We start from the raw sequence: 12,339 nt of genomic DNA, 5'->3' as shown, positions 1-12,339 counted from the left end.
CCACTGTCCAATCTTCCATGATTCTTCTCACCTTTCCCTTTAGTGCACATCCTCTTCAGCTTTTTTAAATCGAAGCCGAGGCTTCCGGCACTGACTAGACCTCACTGTACGCTGTGCTTATGCATTGCAGGTCATAACATCACAAAGTTACGGCATGTGTCATCCCAAAGCTGGTCAGTAAAGAGGAGTGAACTTTTGAAGGTTTAGTTTGCCGGCAGTAAATGAACCGAAACTCCACATTTCCGAACCTTGCCCGAGGGGGTTTGGACTCAGTGATTGGCAGTTTGAGTCTCTGTCCATATATAGCCAACCATAAACAGATCACTTCCGGGAAAGGGTGGGCTGGCATTTTCACATTTTTGGGGGGTTGCACACTACATGTGATCACACTGTTGTTACCCCCAGTTTGTGCCATTCAAACACTGCTAATGGCTCACACAGGGCTGAGAACCAAGCATACCTGAGCACAGCATTGCTTGTATAAGTTAAGTTTGCATGTAAAGCATTCAAACTCCGAACCCGAGCCTTGTGTTTTTAAGTTGGTATTCGATTTGAAAGCCGAACCTAAGGTTCGCTCATCTATACTGGTTAGCTCCTTGGCAGAGACAAATTAAAAATTAAAAGTACAGCACAGTGACATTACAGACATAGTTGGTACCCTAAACCCTGTCATAGAGTTAAGCAGGCTGAGAAGATGCACTTGACTGTGGAAAGTGAAATGAAATGCATATGAGTTTGTTGGGCTGGGGGGCTTTCAGGATGGGTGAGCAATGAAGAAAGTATTAAATTCCATGGTAAAATCACGTGATTTGTAGAATTCAAATCTTGGCAGATTCCATCATCTGTACTTAAGAGGCTTGCACATGTTGATGAATACGGTTTATCTTTTGGCTGCCCATGAGCAGAGTCAGAATATGTGCTCTAGTAACCCAATATGCTTAGAAGAGTGAGTATACAGTACATTCTAGTATATGATGAAATCTTAATATATATGTTCTTTTGTGGTCTATATTGTGTTAAAATTAGTATTTCTTTTGTTTTTACAGAAAAATGAGGGGAAAATTACAGTACCTCAACTTGTGGGGATGCTAACTGGTATAGCCTCAGGAATGAAATACTTAACAGAGATGAGTTACATTCACAAGTGTCTTGCTGCACATAAAGTCCTTGTTAATTCTAACTTAGTCTGCAAGATATCTGGATTTCGACAAATTCAAGATGATAAAATTGACACTGTGTTTACCACCATGGTACGGAATGCAAATGTAAGGCAAACCACATATTATTATTATTATTAATCAGTTAAGTTGGTATTGTTTTTGGCTTGTTAACATGTAATCATAGTTCGTAATCTAGTATGTGACGGTGCTCATTGTAACTGTTGCCACCTCTATAGAAACAATACCACCAAATGCTACTCACATCCACATGGTGAACTGGTAGAATATGTTGGTGCTTTTATTTATTCAGAATTAAGCCCCTGTTCTTCTATTTGTTATAAATACAATCAAATAACCTCTACTTTAGTTACAATGGTTTAATATCTTTCAATGCATCTTCATTACGTAAAGTAGACCTGTCACTTGCTCAAAAAATATAGTTAAATACCTAGTAAAAAAAATTATCCTTGGATTCCCCTGATTTTGTTGCTCTTGTTTTGCTTTGTGCTGCATTACTCCATTGCGGATATTCACATTTGTTGCTTTTAGAGCACAGTATGTGAAATCTCTGTTTTGTATTCAACTGGGCATTTCTTCAGTCATCTCTGGAGCATGTGTATTTACCCCTCCCTCTCAAATGCTGCCAGTCCAAGCTCTAAAGTCTGAGAAAAAGCTAGACTACTGGATCAGCTGTCAAGTTGTGATTGACAACATCTGAGAGGGCAGTTGAAGCGAATGCCACAAGAAAAGACACCAAAGGCACAATAAGTTGGTCTGTAAGCAGAGATTTCCAAAAGCAAAGAAATGTGACTATCTCTGCAATGCAGCACAAAAGAGAAAACAGGTGCAGAATCAGGGAAGATATTTAATTAATTTATTTGGACAAGTAACAGGTCTTATTCATTGTTCATTCTTGTTTGTGGAGAAATTATTATTTATAATAGACAAGATGACCTTCTATCTCAGCATACATATGTTACACTAGGTATAGGGAAGTACCTTGTGTACTGTGACAGGGAAGGCAAGAGGAAACCCCGTGCCTATGGAAGGGAAGATGGTTACCCCTCACCAAACCTTTTGGTGGCACTGACCACACTAGATAGGTTCCACACCTCCCGAGCAGGATACCTGACTCTGACTGAACCTGTACTGAGCCCTAGGTAGGGAAGGAATAGCATGAACGCTTAGTCAACGCCCCTAAGTTCTAAAGAAGACACAGGGAACAAATACAGGGGAAAGTATAAGAACAACTTATCTCCAGGATGACTCTAAGGCTGGGTTCACACATAGCGACAGCGACAACGACGTCGCTGTTACATCACCATTTTCTGTAACGTAACAGCGACCTTGTAAGTTGCTGTTATGATCGCTGCTTAGCTGTCAAACACAGAGACGCAGCAGCGATCATAATGTCGCTACATGTGCAGGGAACTGCGCACACTGCTTAGTGCTGGCTCCCTGCTCTCCTAGCTACAGTACACATCGGGTTAATTACCCGATGTGTACTGCAGCTACATGTGCATAGAGCAGGGAGCCATGCACACTGCTTAGCACTGGCTCCCTGCACTCCTAGCTACAGTACACATCGGGTTAATTAACCCGATGTGTACTGCAGCTACATGTGCAGAGAGCAGGGAGCCGGCACTGGCAGCGTGAGAGCGGCGGAGGCTGGTAACGAAGTTAAATATCGGGTAACCATCTTGGTTACCCGATGTTTACCCTGGTTACAGCTTACCGCAGCTGCCAGATGCCGGCTCCTGCTCCCTGCTCGCTTCATTTCGTCATTCTCTCGCTGTCACACACAGCGATCTGTCCATCACAGCGGGAGAGCAACAATTAAAAAATGAACCAGGGCTGTGTATAACGAGCAGCGATCTCATAGCAGGGGCCATTTCGCTGCTCAGTGTCACACACAGCGAGATCGCTAATGAGGTCACTGCTGCGTCACAAAAAAACGTGACTCAGCAGCGATCTCAGCAGCGATCTCGCTGTGTGTGAAGCACCCCTAAGAGAGTTTTAGCAATGAACAACCATGTTACTAGTGATGATGATTAACAGCTGAAAGATGAGGATATCTGCAGGGTCCTAAAAGGAAATTGATTAATCCTAAGCAGATAAGATACATATGATACCATTTACACTACAGCAGGAAGAACCGAATGTCAGGGAGCAGATTGTGTAGACAACTGCTGAGACCTTCCACATCTCGATATATCTGGGAATTTTAGACCACTCCTCCAAAAGGTCAAACAATCAGGATGGAAAATATCTCTGTTCTAGTTCAATCCAAACGTTTTTGTTGTTATTGAGGTAACGGCTCTGAGAGGGTCATTCAACTTCATTTACAACAAATTTGCCAACCCATGTCTTTTAGGACCTTGCTTTGTGCACTAGGGCAGAATCATGGTGAATAAGAAAAGTGTCGTCCTCAAACTGTCACAAAATTGGAAGCATACAGTTGTCTAAATGTCTTGGTATGCTTAAGCATTAAGACTTACCTACACTTGAAGTAAAGGAGCTAGTCCAATCCTTAAAAAAAATAACCCAATGACATTATCCGTCCTCCACCAAATCTTATCAATCATAAAATGCAGTCACGCATTTAGCGTTCTCCTGGCATTCACCAAAATCAGACTCATCTATCAGTCTGCCAGGTAGTGAAGTGTGAGTCATCATTCCAAAGAACCCATTTCCATTACTCCTGAGTCCAGTGGTGGCATTCTTTAAGCCTGCTTTACATGTTGCAATTTCGCATACGATATCGTATGCGATTTGCAACGCCCCCATCGTATGTGTGGCACGTTCAATTTGTTGAACGTGCCGCACAAACGATTAACCCCCGTCACACGTACTTACCTTCCATACGACCTCGATGTGGGCGGCGAACGTCCACTTCCTGGAGTGGGAGGGACGTTCGGCGTCACATCGACGTCACGCGGCAGCCGTCCAATAGAAGCGGAGGGGCGGAGCTGAGTGGGACGTAAACATCCCGCCCACCTCCTTCCTACCACATTGTGGGCCGGGAGCCGCAGGAGGCAGGTGAGATCTGTTCATCGTTCCCGGGGTGTCACACACTGCAATGTGTGCTACCCCGGGTACGATGAACAATCTGACGTGCAATTCTAGAGAAAGGTACGATGTGTATGTGATGAACGTTTTAACGTTCAATCGCAATTGCATGTACCTATCACACACTGTAATGTAACTTACAATGCCGGATGTGCGTCACTTATGGCGTGACCCCGCCGACACATTGTAAGATACATTGCAGTGTGTAAAGCAGGCTTTACACTACACTATCTGACACTTACCATTTTGCTTGTTTATGCAAGTTTTGCATGCAGCTGCTCAGCTATGAAATCAATGAGATGAAACTCATGATGCACAGTTTTTATGCTGATAGTTGTGAATTCTGCAGTTATTCACCTCCTCAGCTCTAGAAATAAGTGTATTTTTTCAAATTTTAATTTGCCAAGTTTGAAAAATTTTCCCTAAAAAATGTAATTTGTGATAAATATACTTTTGCAAATCTCAATAATAGAAAGCTGACCATAGAAGCTTACACTCTATAGGAGAGCGAGAGAGCGAACTTTGCTAACTCAAAGAGCTTACACGCTACAGAAGCGAGGGAGGACACTGCTGAAGATAAGAGCTTAAAGGGAACCTGTCACTTGCGCAGGACCTCACTGTCGGCTAGTGTAGATGACGTAGAATGCGTCATCCACACTAGCTTCAGAAGGAAGACAAAGATGGCCAAAAGAGGAGGCGCGGGATCCGAAGAACAAAGATGCCCATGCGACCAGTTTGCTCCGCACTGACTGTTAGGTAAGTATTATAAACATCTGGTGACAGGTTCCCTTTAAATGCTATTCTACAGAAAAGAAGTGAGATGATCCTGCAGACCATAGGAGAACACAAATTAAAAGCAAGAGTGTGATAGCGAGGACCTTGCTGATTATTAGAGCTTATACTTTACAGGAGAGTGAGAAAGTAACTTGCTGAATATGAGCTTACCCTTTAAAGGCAAGAAAAAGAAGACTTTGCTGACCATAGCAATTACAGTTTACAGAAGAGAGAGACCTTCCTGATAATAAGAACTTAGACATTAAAGGCAAGAGAGAGAGTGGACACCGTTGACAATAAGAGCTTATACTTTACAGGAGAGAGAATGAGACAACCTCACTGACCATGAGAGCTCACGCTTTACAGGTGGGAGAGAAAGAGAGAGAACCCTGATGGCCATAAGAGTTTATATTGTTCAAGAAAGAGACTGTACCCTGCTGACCATAATAGCTTACACTCTACAGGAGTGAGAGAGAGACTTACCTCATGACTATGGGGATGGAAAATAACTTTTCCATACAAACTGTGCTCCACTGGGATCTGCTGATCTGTGATGGCCCAAGTACTGAATCCACTGTACCTTTATCTTAAGATGTGTTAGCTGCAGGGGGTTCTAGGAAGGCCAGGGCGTCAATGCAAAATGGCATTAGTCTGCTCTCTGATGTTACAGTAGTAATGGAAGTGGTATGGGCAAGGTTTTCTTTTGGGAACTGTAAATCAAATCTCACAATATTCTAATTTGAGTGAAACTCACAAATTTCAGGAAATTCAATCTGCTCATCTCTACTTAGCATTCAGTGAGCCCACTTTTCACCTAATATTTCATAATAACACATATAATTAATCATGGAATACTTACAAGGAAATATTTAGGTATTACAGAAGCATCATGATTTAAGTGAATTCATTACAATAACCCATACTTTTAGAAATGTTAGTGAGCGTAGACTCCACTTGTAGGAGCTGGATTTTATACACCTGAAAGAAAAATTGGAGTTCAATGACTTAGGGGTGCTTTACACGCTGCGACATCGCTAGCATCGGCTAGCGATGTCGCGTGCGATAGCACCCTGCCCCATCGGTGACACATGTGGTGATTGCTGCCGTAGTGAACATTATCGCTACGGTAGCGTCACACGCACATAGCTATGCAGCGACGTCGCTGTGACCGGCAAACCTCCTCCTTTCTAAGGGGGCGGTTCATTCAGCGTCACAGCGATGTCACAGCAGCGTCACTGAACAGCCGCCCAATAGAAAAGGAGGGGAGGAGATGAGCGGCCGGAATATGCCGCTCACCTCCTTCCTTCCTCCTTTTCCGGTGGACGCAGGTAAGGAGATGTTTGTCGTTCCAGCGGTGTCACACATAGCGATATGTGCTGCCGCAGGAACGACAAACGACATAGTTACTGCAGTAGCAACAATATTTGTGAATAGGAGGGCACGTCACCGATGAGCGATTTTGAACATTTTTGCGATGATTCAAAATCGCTCATAGGTGTCACACGCAACGAGATCGCTACAGCGGCCAGATGTGCGTCACAAACTCCGTGACCCCAGCGAGATTGCTTTAGCGATGTCACAGCGTGTTCTAATAAATAACGAAGAAATAGTTGTTATAACGTTTAAGTTTTAGCAAATACTTATATTTCAACTAGCTAATGGCATAATTCCTCCTTAAAATATAGGAATACATTAATAAAGATGAGCATTAGAGATGAGTAGATTGATTGGTGGAACAATCAGCTTGAGTCAAATTTCCTCAAATTTGCAGTTTCACCTGAATTCAAACATTTTGATATTCGATTCACGGTTTGTAAAAAAAAAAAAAAACTTAACTAGTAAATATGGCAGTCATTTTTCATTTATAGAGACAATTGGTCAGTCTCTTTCCTGTAAAAGTTTAAAAGGATGGCTCACTCATATTTTTTATTTTCTAGATCGATATTATGTTGAGAAACAATGTTTTTCTCAAATACCTTATGTTGGCAATAGTGCATGCGAGAGGTGCTCTTGCGGACCACTGTTCCCCATGACTTGACCCCCGGGCTCTGTGACCTCGGGGATCCGGTAATGTAACCTGACATCACCGCGGCTAGCCGCAGTGTCCGTGAGTGATGGCCTGTGGGCGGAGTTTCACCGCACATCAAAGCCCATCAGCTCCCTCCTCCCTACTCTCCCTCACAGCAGAGCGCTGCAAGCAGGAGACACGATGGGTTGTGACGAGCAGTGAAACTCTGTCCACAGCCAGTAAGTCAGGATGACTGCGGCCGGCCATGGTGATGTCAGGTCAATATGAGCTTGACGTGATATCACCGGATCCCCGAGGTCACAGAGCCCGGGGGTCAGGCATGGGGAACAGCGGTCTGCAATCGCGCTTCTCGTATTTGAGAGAAGCATTGTTTCTCAACATAATATCGATCTAGAAAATAAAAAAAAGGGTGAACCACACCTTTAAACTTTTATGGTCAGCAGGGTCCTCTCTCTATCTCTGTCTGTGTCTGTCTGTCTCCTGTAAAGTGTAAGCTCTTATTGTCAGCGAGGTTCTTTATTTCTCTTCTTCCCCATGTGTTTCTTCCAAGCAAATACTTGAGTTGTACAGTAGTATTGAGATTCACACAAATTTATTTATCACAAATCCAGTTTTCTTGGAAAAATTCAGCAAAGTTGGCAAATTTGAATTTCAACTCTACTTGGCATTACTATTTCTCTTGTCAATAGTGTATCTGTCTGCATAGTCTGTGATTGTCAGCATAGAAAATTAAAATTGTCAGCATAGAAAATTAAAGTCAGATTGTCTGGAAACATACCCTTTTGATAAATAGAAAGAAACCACCCAGTTCTTTATTTATATATTTGTAAAAGAAGAACAGAGGAAAGCCACTATTCAGAATTCTTAGAAGAAAACTACTCGAGCATTCATTTTTCATGCAGAAAACAATTTACTAAGATAGACATATGAAGAGAGACATGGTACTTTTTTTAATTGTTAATTATAGTTCAAAATTATATTTGGTATATGCAGTTTACAGTCATGTTTGTCTACATTTTTATCTCCAGGGTGGGAAGAGCACCGTCTTATGGACTGCACCAGAAGCCATACAATATCATCGATATAGCACTGCAAGTGATGTTTGGAGTTTTGGCATAGTCATGTGGGAAATCATGTCTTATGGAGAAAGACCTTACTGGGACATGTCCAATCAAGATGTGCGTTTGTAAAGTTGGTTAACGTATATTAGCATTATATTTTAAAATAAAATGAATAATAATGTAGATAACATTTGAGAATTATTGAAAAATATTTCTATAATTTGAAAACTCTGCTATCTAAAGATAGTAACTATATTATGATTTATTGAATTTTATTTCTTTATTTGTGTATGACAATTCTAGGTCATAAAGGCAATAGAAGATGGCTTTAGGCTTCCAGCACCAATAAATTGTCCTCCTCCTCTACATCAATTGATGTTAGATTGCTGGCAAAAGGACAGGAATGAGAGGCCGAAATTTACTCACATTCACAATATACTAAGCAAACATGGCCAAAGCCCAGAAAAAAACAAGTCTGCAACATTGACATCAACGAGGTAAGAATTTAAGCATTTATTATTCATGGATTTTGAGGGGCCAGTCCTTCCTGAATCCTTAGATCAAGCAAAAATAAAATAAAATACAAGAGTACTCTCTGTACACACCCATGAGGCATGGGCAGGCTTGCAAATGCTAACTCCACACTCCCAATTCTACAAAGCAGCTCGGTGTGTTAACTCTTTATGTTCTATATCCATCACCCAAGATATCACCTCTGCAATTCAGTGGCATCCTGTCTCGGCATGTCAGGCTCAGGAAATATCTCCTACAAAATGTACTGATGCACACAACACAAATCCTTCACATCACACCTGCAGAACTTCACTGCATCTATCACACAGTTATTACAGTAAATATATATACATTTTTTATATATTTTACTTATATATATAAATACATGGCATACTATTAAACTGTAAAGTGTCTTTGTCCATGGTCACCTGATAACTTTAAATAAGGCTTCCATGGGCAGGCTTTACAGGTCTCTTAGGAGCTCTTGCCTCCCAGCATTAGGCTATGTGCCCACGCTGCGGATTTTGCCGCGGATTTGCCGCGGATTTACCGCGGATTTCCCGAAAATCTGAAGCAGCGGCACTTCCAAGCCATTTCAATGGCATTTTGGAAATGCTGTGTCCATGCTGCGGATTTTTCCGCTGCGGATTTGCCGCGGATTTTGATGCGGAAAAATCTGCAGCATGTCAATTATTTGTTGCGGATTTTGGTGCGGATTTTGGGTATAGAAAAAAAAAAAAAAAAGAAATCTGCATCAAAATCCGCGGCAAATCCGCAGTAAATCCTCACTCGCGGATTTGCCGCGAAAGTCGCGGATTTTCATGCAGAAAAATCCGCAGGTACATTCTACCATGGACACATAGCCTTAATCCCCAGCACAGGGATGTGGACTTTTGATTGAGTTTTCTGAACAGCTGGCAGGAATAGTGAAGAGACTGAGTCTAGTCCAAGAGATGCAAACAGTGAAAAAAGCATAAGTCTGAAGAATAGCAAATGTGCTGTGGACAGAACCAACAGATATAGACAAGGGACAAAATTGTAAGTCAGAAGAATAGTCCGTAAACAAGTCAAGTTCAGAAACTGAACAAATAACTCAAAGCACCAGATCAGAGGACAGAGGTATGAACCAGATAAAGATTCACTTTTATCTCTCAGTGGGAGACTGAGGCTTAGGGGTTTAAATAGAGAGCAACCCCATTCAGGGACACAGCAGGGAGAGATTGTAACTCTCCATGAATTAACTCCCAACCTACCAGGCTGGGTAGTATCCCAAGTCTCAGGATTCAAACATGGCTATCAAATAGTCTCCCTGTATAGCCTGGCTACAAATACAAACACAGTGGACTCAAGTATTAGTATGGATCTTAAACAACATTGCATGTGATATAAAAACATGTCAAAACATTAACATGGCACTGGTACAGTTCTGGATAATTCATCAGATAACATAAAGGATGTTGATACCAGTCTTGATAGGAGAGTATGATGAAGTCAGTGCTGCTTAATTCCTTAAGAGGCTTGAGTAAGATTTGTGGCAAAAAGTGCATATAAATTCATTATGAATTAGACCAGCAGGTGTTGCCATGTCATGTCCCACCTCAGCTCTGCCAATTTTGGCTAAGCCGTCTCCTACTATAGGGAGTTGCAAAACGTTTGCGCAACCATGTGTTGTACAAACATTTTGCTACTTTTCAGAAAATTTATATCAGGTTTCTACCTTAAACAATTTTATTAATCAAGGCTACAGTCTTTATGTAGCCTCTGACATAGCCGGTAGTATCAAATATCATGTGTCTGCTTCCTGTATATGATTGACTTATCTTTGCACTTATCTTTGTACTTTGAAGCACTTTTTTAATTAAATTCTGCAACTTTTTTATTTTTATATCTGTATCTAAAAAAAAAAGTCTGTATAGTTGTATTCCAAATGTTTTTTTTCTTTTGTTTTTATATATTACTGTTACCCTTAGTTGTTAAGCATTTTGACATTTTTGGCACTATATAAATGAAGTATATTGTTTGGATATTGTCCATAAAGTTGGCTTTTGCTAAATTAAATTTAAAATGACCTTTTTTTTCAGTTAATGCTTTTAGGCAAGAGCTATTTCTAAAATATTTTATGAGCCTGAAGGGCATTCCAAACATGAAATAACTTGATGACCTGATAGCACAGTATCATAGTTACTTAATTTTATCACCAGTATTTTACACTGTTCAAGTTTGTCCTTAATGATATCTTTATGAAAAGTAAGAAAAATAAAACAGAAAAACACATAATCACTAATGTGTAACGAGGCATTAAGTAGTATAGTAGCTTGGTTAAGAGGTAAAAGGAACCTGTTACATTCATTATGCAAACTGATTCATGCTGCCTTTGATAGAGGAGAAGATGCTGAACAGATTGATGTATAGAATTGTGTAAAAATATTCTGTTTAAATGGTATTTTCTTATTTTAAATAATTGCTCCTTTGGGGCTTAAGAGTTGAGTTGACGGACTTATCTATAGAATGGTAGTTGTCTCCATAGTCAAACCTATTCAAGAAATGACTATTACATATATTGATTGATCAGAATTTCATGTTCAGAGGTAATACACTTTTCAAAATGACCAACATTTCAGCTCGCTCTGACTTTTCAATCAAAAGCGGTTAAGAGTAGTATAATGGATGGTCTGTGCAGAGGTTGACAACTATCCACAGAGCTTTCACTATACTGCTCCTAACAGGTTATGACTTAAGATGAGAATACCCATGCAAGTTTAGGTTCCACGGGTTCAGCTGGACGGTATATAAAGTTCTATTCCAGATCTGGACTTAACCCAAACTTCATTAAAAGTCAATTATTGACAGTTCAGCTCTCCGCCCACATGCAGCCAGCCATAAACAGAGTACTCCAATGGGAGGGAGGGCAGGATTTTTTTTTGTACGTGTAGGCACACTGCATCTAATAAAGCTGATTTTACCCCAGTGAGAGCAACTCAAACACTGCAAGTGGCTCGCACTGGGCTGAGCATCGAGTTTACCTGAACACTGTGATGCTCTCTTGAGTTGGCAGCATTCATAAAGCACCTGAACTTCAAACTCAAACACTGATTTTTTTTGTAAAGTCTGTGTTCTTTATGGACACCAAACTTTAACCCCTTCACGACCACGGGCAGTAAAATTACGTCCTAAATGACATAACCTTACTGCCCGCGGTCTGCCGGCGGCAGCATGCCGCGATCGGCGCACATCTCAGCTGATTTTCACAGCTGAGATGTGTGCCTGCTAGGCACGAGCAGAATCGTTATCTGCTTGTGCCGTTTAACCCCTTATATGCCGCTGTCAATATGTGACAGCGCCATTATAAGCGCGATCGCGGTAAAATTTTACTTACCGCCCGATACCGGAAGTCTCGTGACGCGATCACGTGACTCCCGATAGTTGTCATGGTAGCACAGGGTCATGTGATGACTCCTGTACTACACCTGACTTGCTTTCACTTTCGCTGTGCCCGCTGCACAGCAAAAGAGAAAGAGAGAGTATCTGCTGTTTACAGCCGTGTAGCTGTGATCAGCAGATACTGCAGAGCGATCGGATTGCTGATCGCAATAACCCCCTAGGGGGACTAGTAAAATAAAAATAAAAAGTTAAAAAAAAAGTTTTAAAAAATTAAAAAAACCCCTAAAAGTTCAAATCACCCCCCATTCGCTCCATTGAGAATTAAAGGGTTAAAAAAATATACACACATTTT

General features: G+C 41.2%; 1 protein-coding gene across 1 annotated transcript in view; it reads left to right on the top strand.

Annotated features, from left to right (window-relative positions):
• The window catches only part of EPHA10 (EPH receptor A10), a 1,151,424-nt gene that overhangs the window by 1,098,536 nt on the left and 40,549 nt on the right, over window positions 1-12,339 (top strand). The window contains exons 13-15 of the mRNA XM_075336054.1: window positions 1,047-1,265; window positions 8,061-8,210; window positions 8,397-8,590. Coding sequence (XP_075192169.1) covers window positions 1,047-1,265; window positions 8,061-8,210; window positions 8,397-8,590 — 563 coding nt within the window. The remainder of the gene's footprint in view (window positions 1-1,046; window positions 1,266-8,060; window positions 8,211-8,396; window positions 8,591-12,339) is intronic.

This window comes from Anomaloglossus baeobatrachus, chromosome 2 (assembly GCF_048569485.1).
Source record: "Anomaloglossus baeobatrachus isolate aAnoBae1 chromosome 2, aAnoBae1.hap1, whole genome shotgun sequence".
Taxonomy (NCBI): domain Eukaryota; kingdom Metazoa; phylum Chordata; class Amphibia; order Anura; family Aromobatidae; genus Anomaloglossus; species Anomaloglossus baeobatrachus.
The sequence above is the reverse complement of the archived record's forward strand: the minus strand, read 5'-3'. Positions and strand labels throughout refer to the sequence as shown.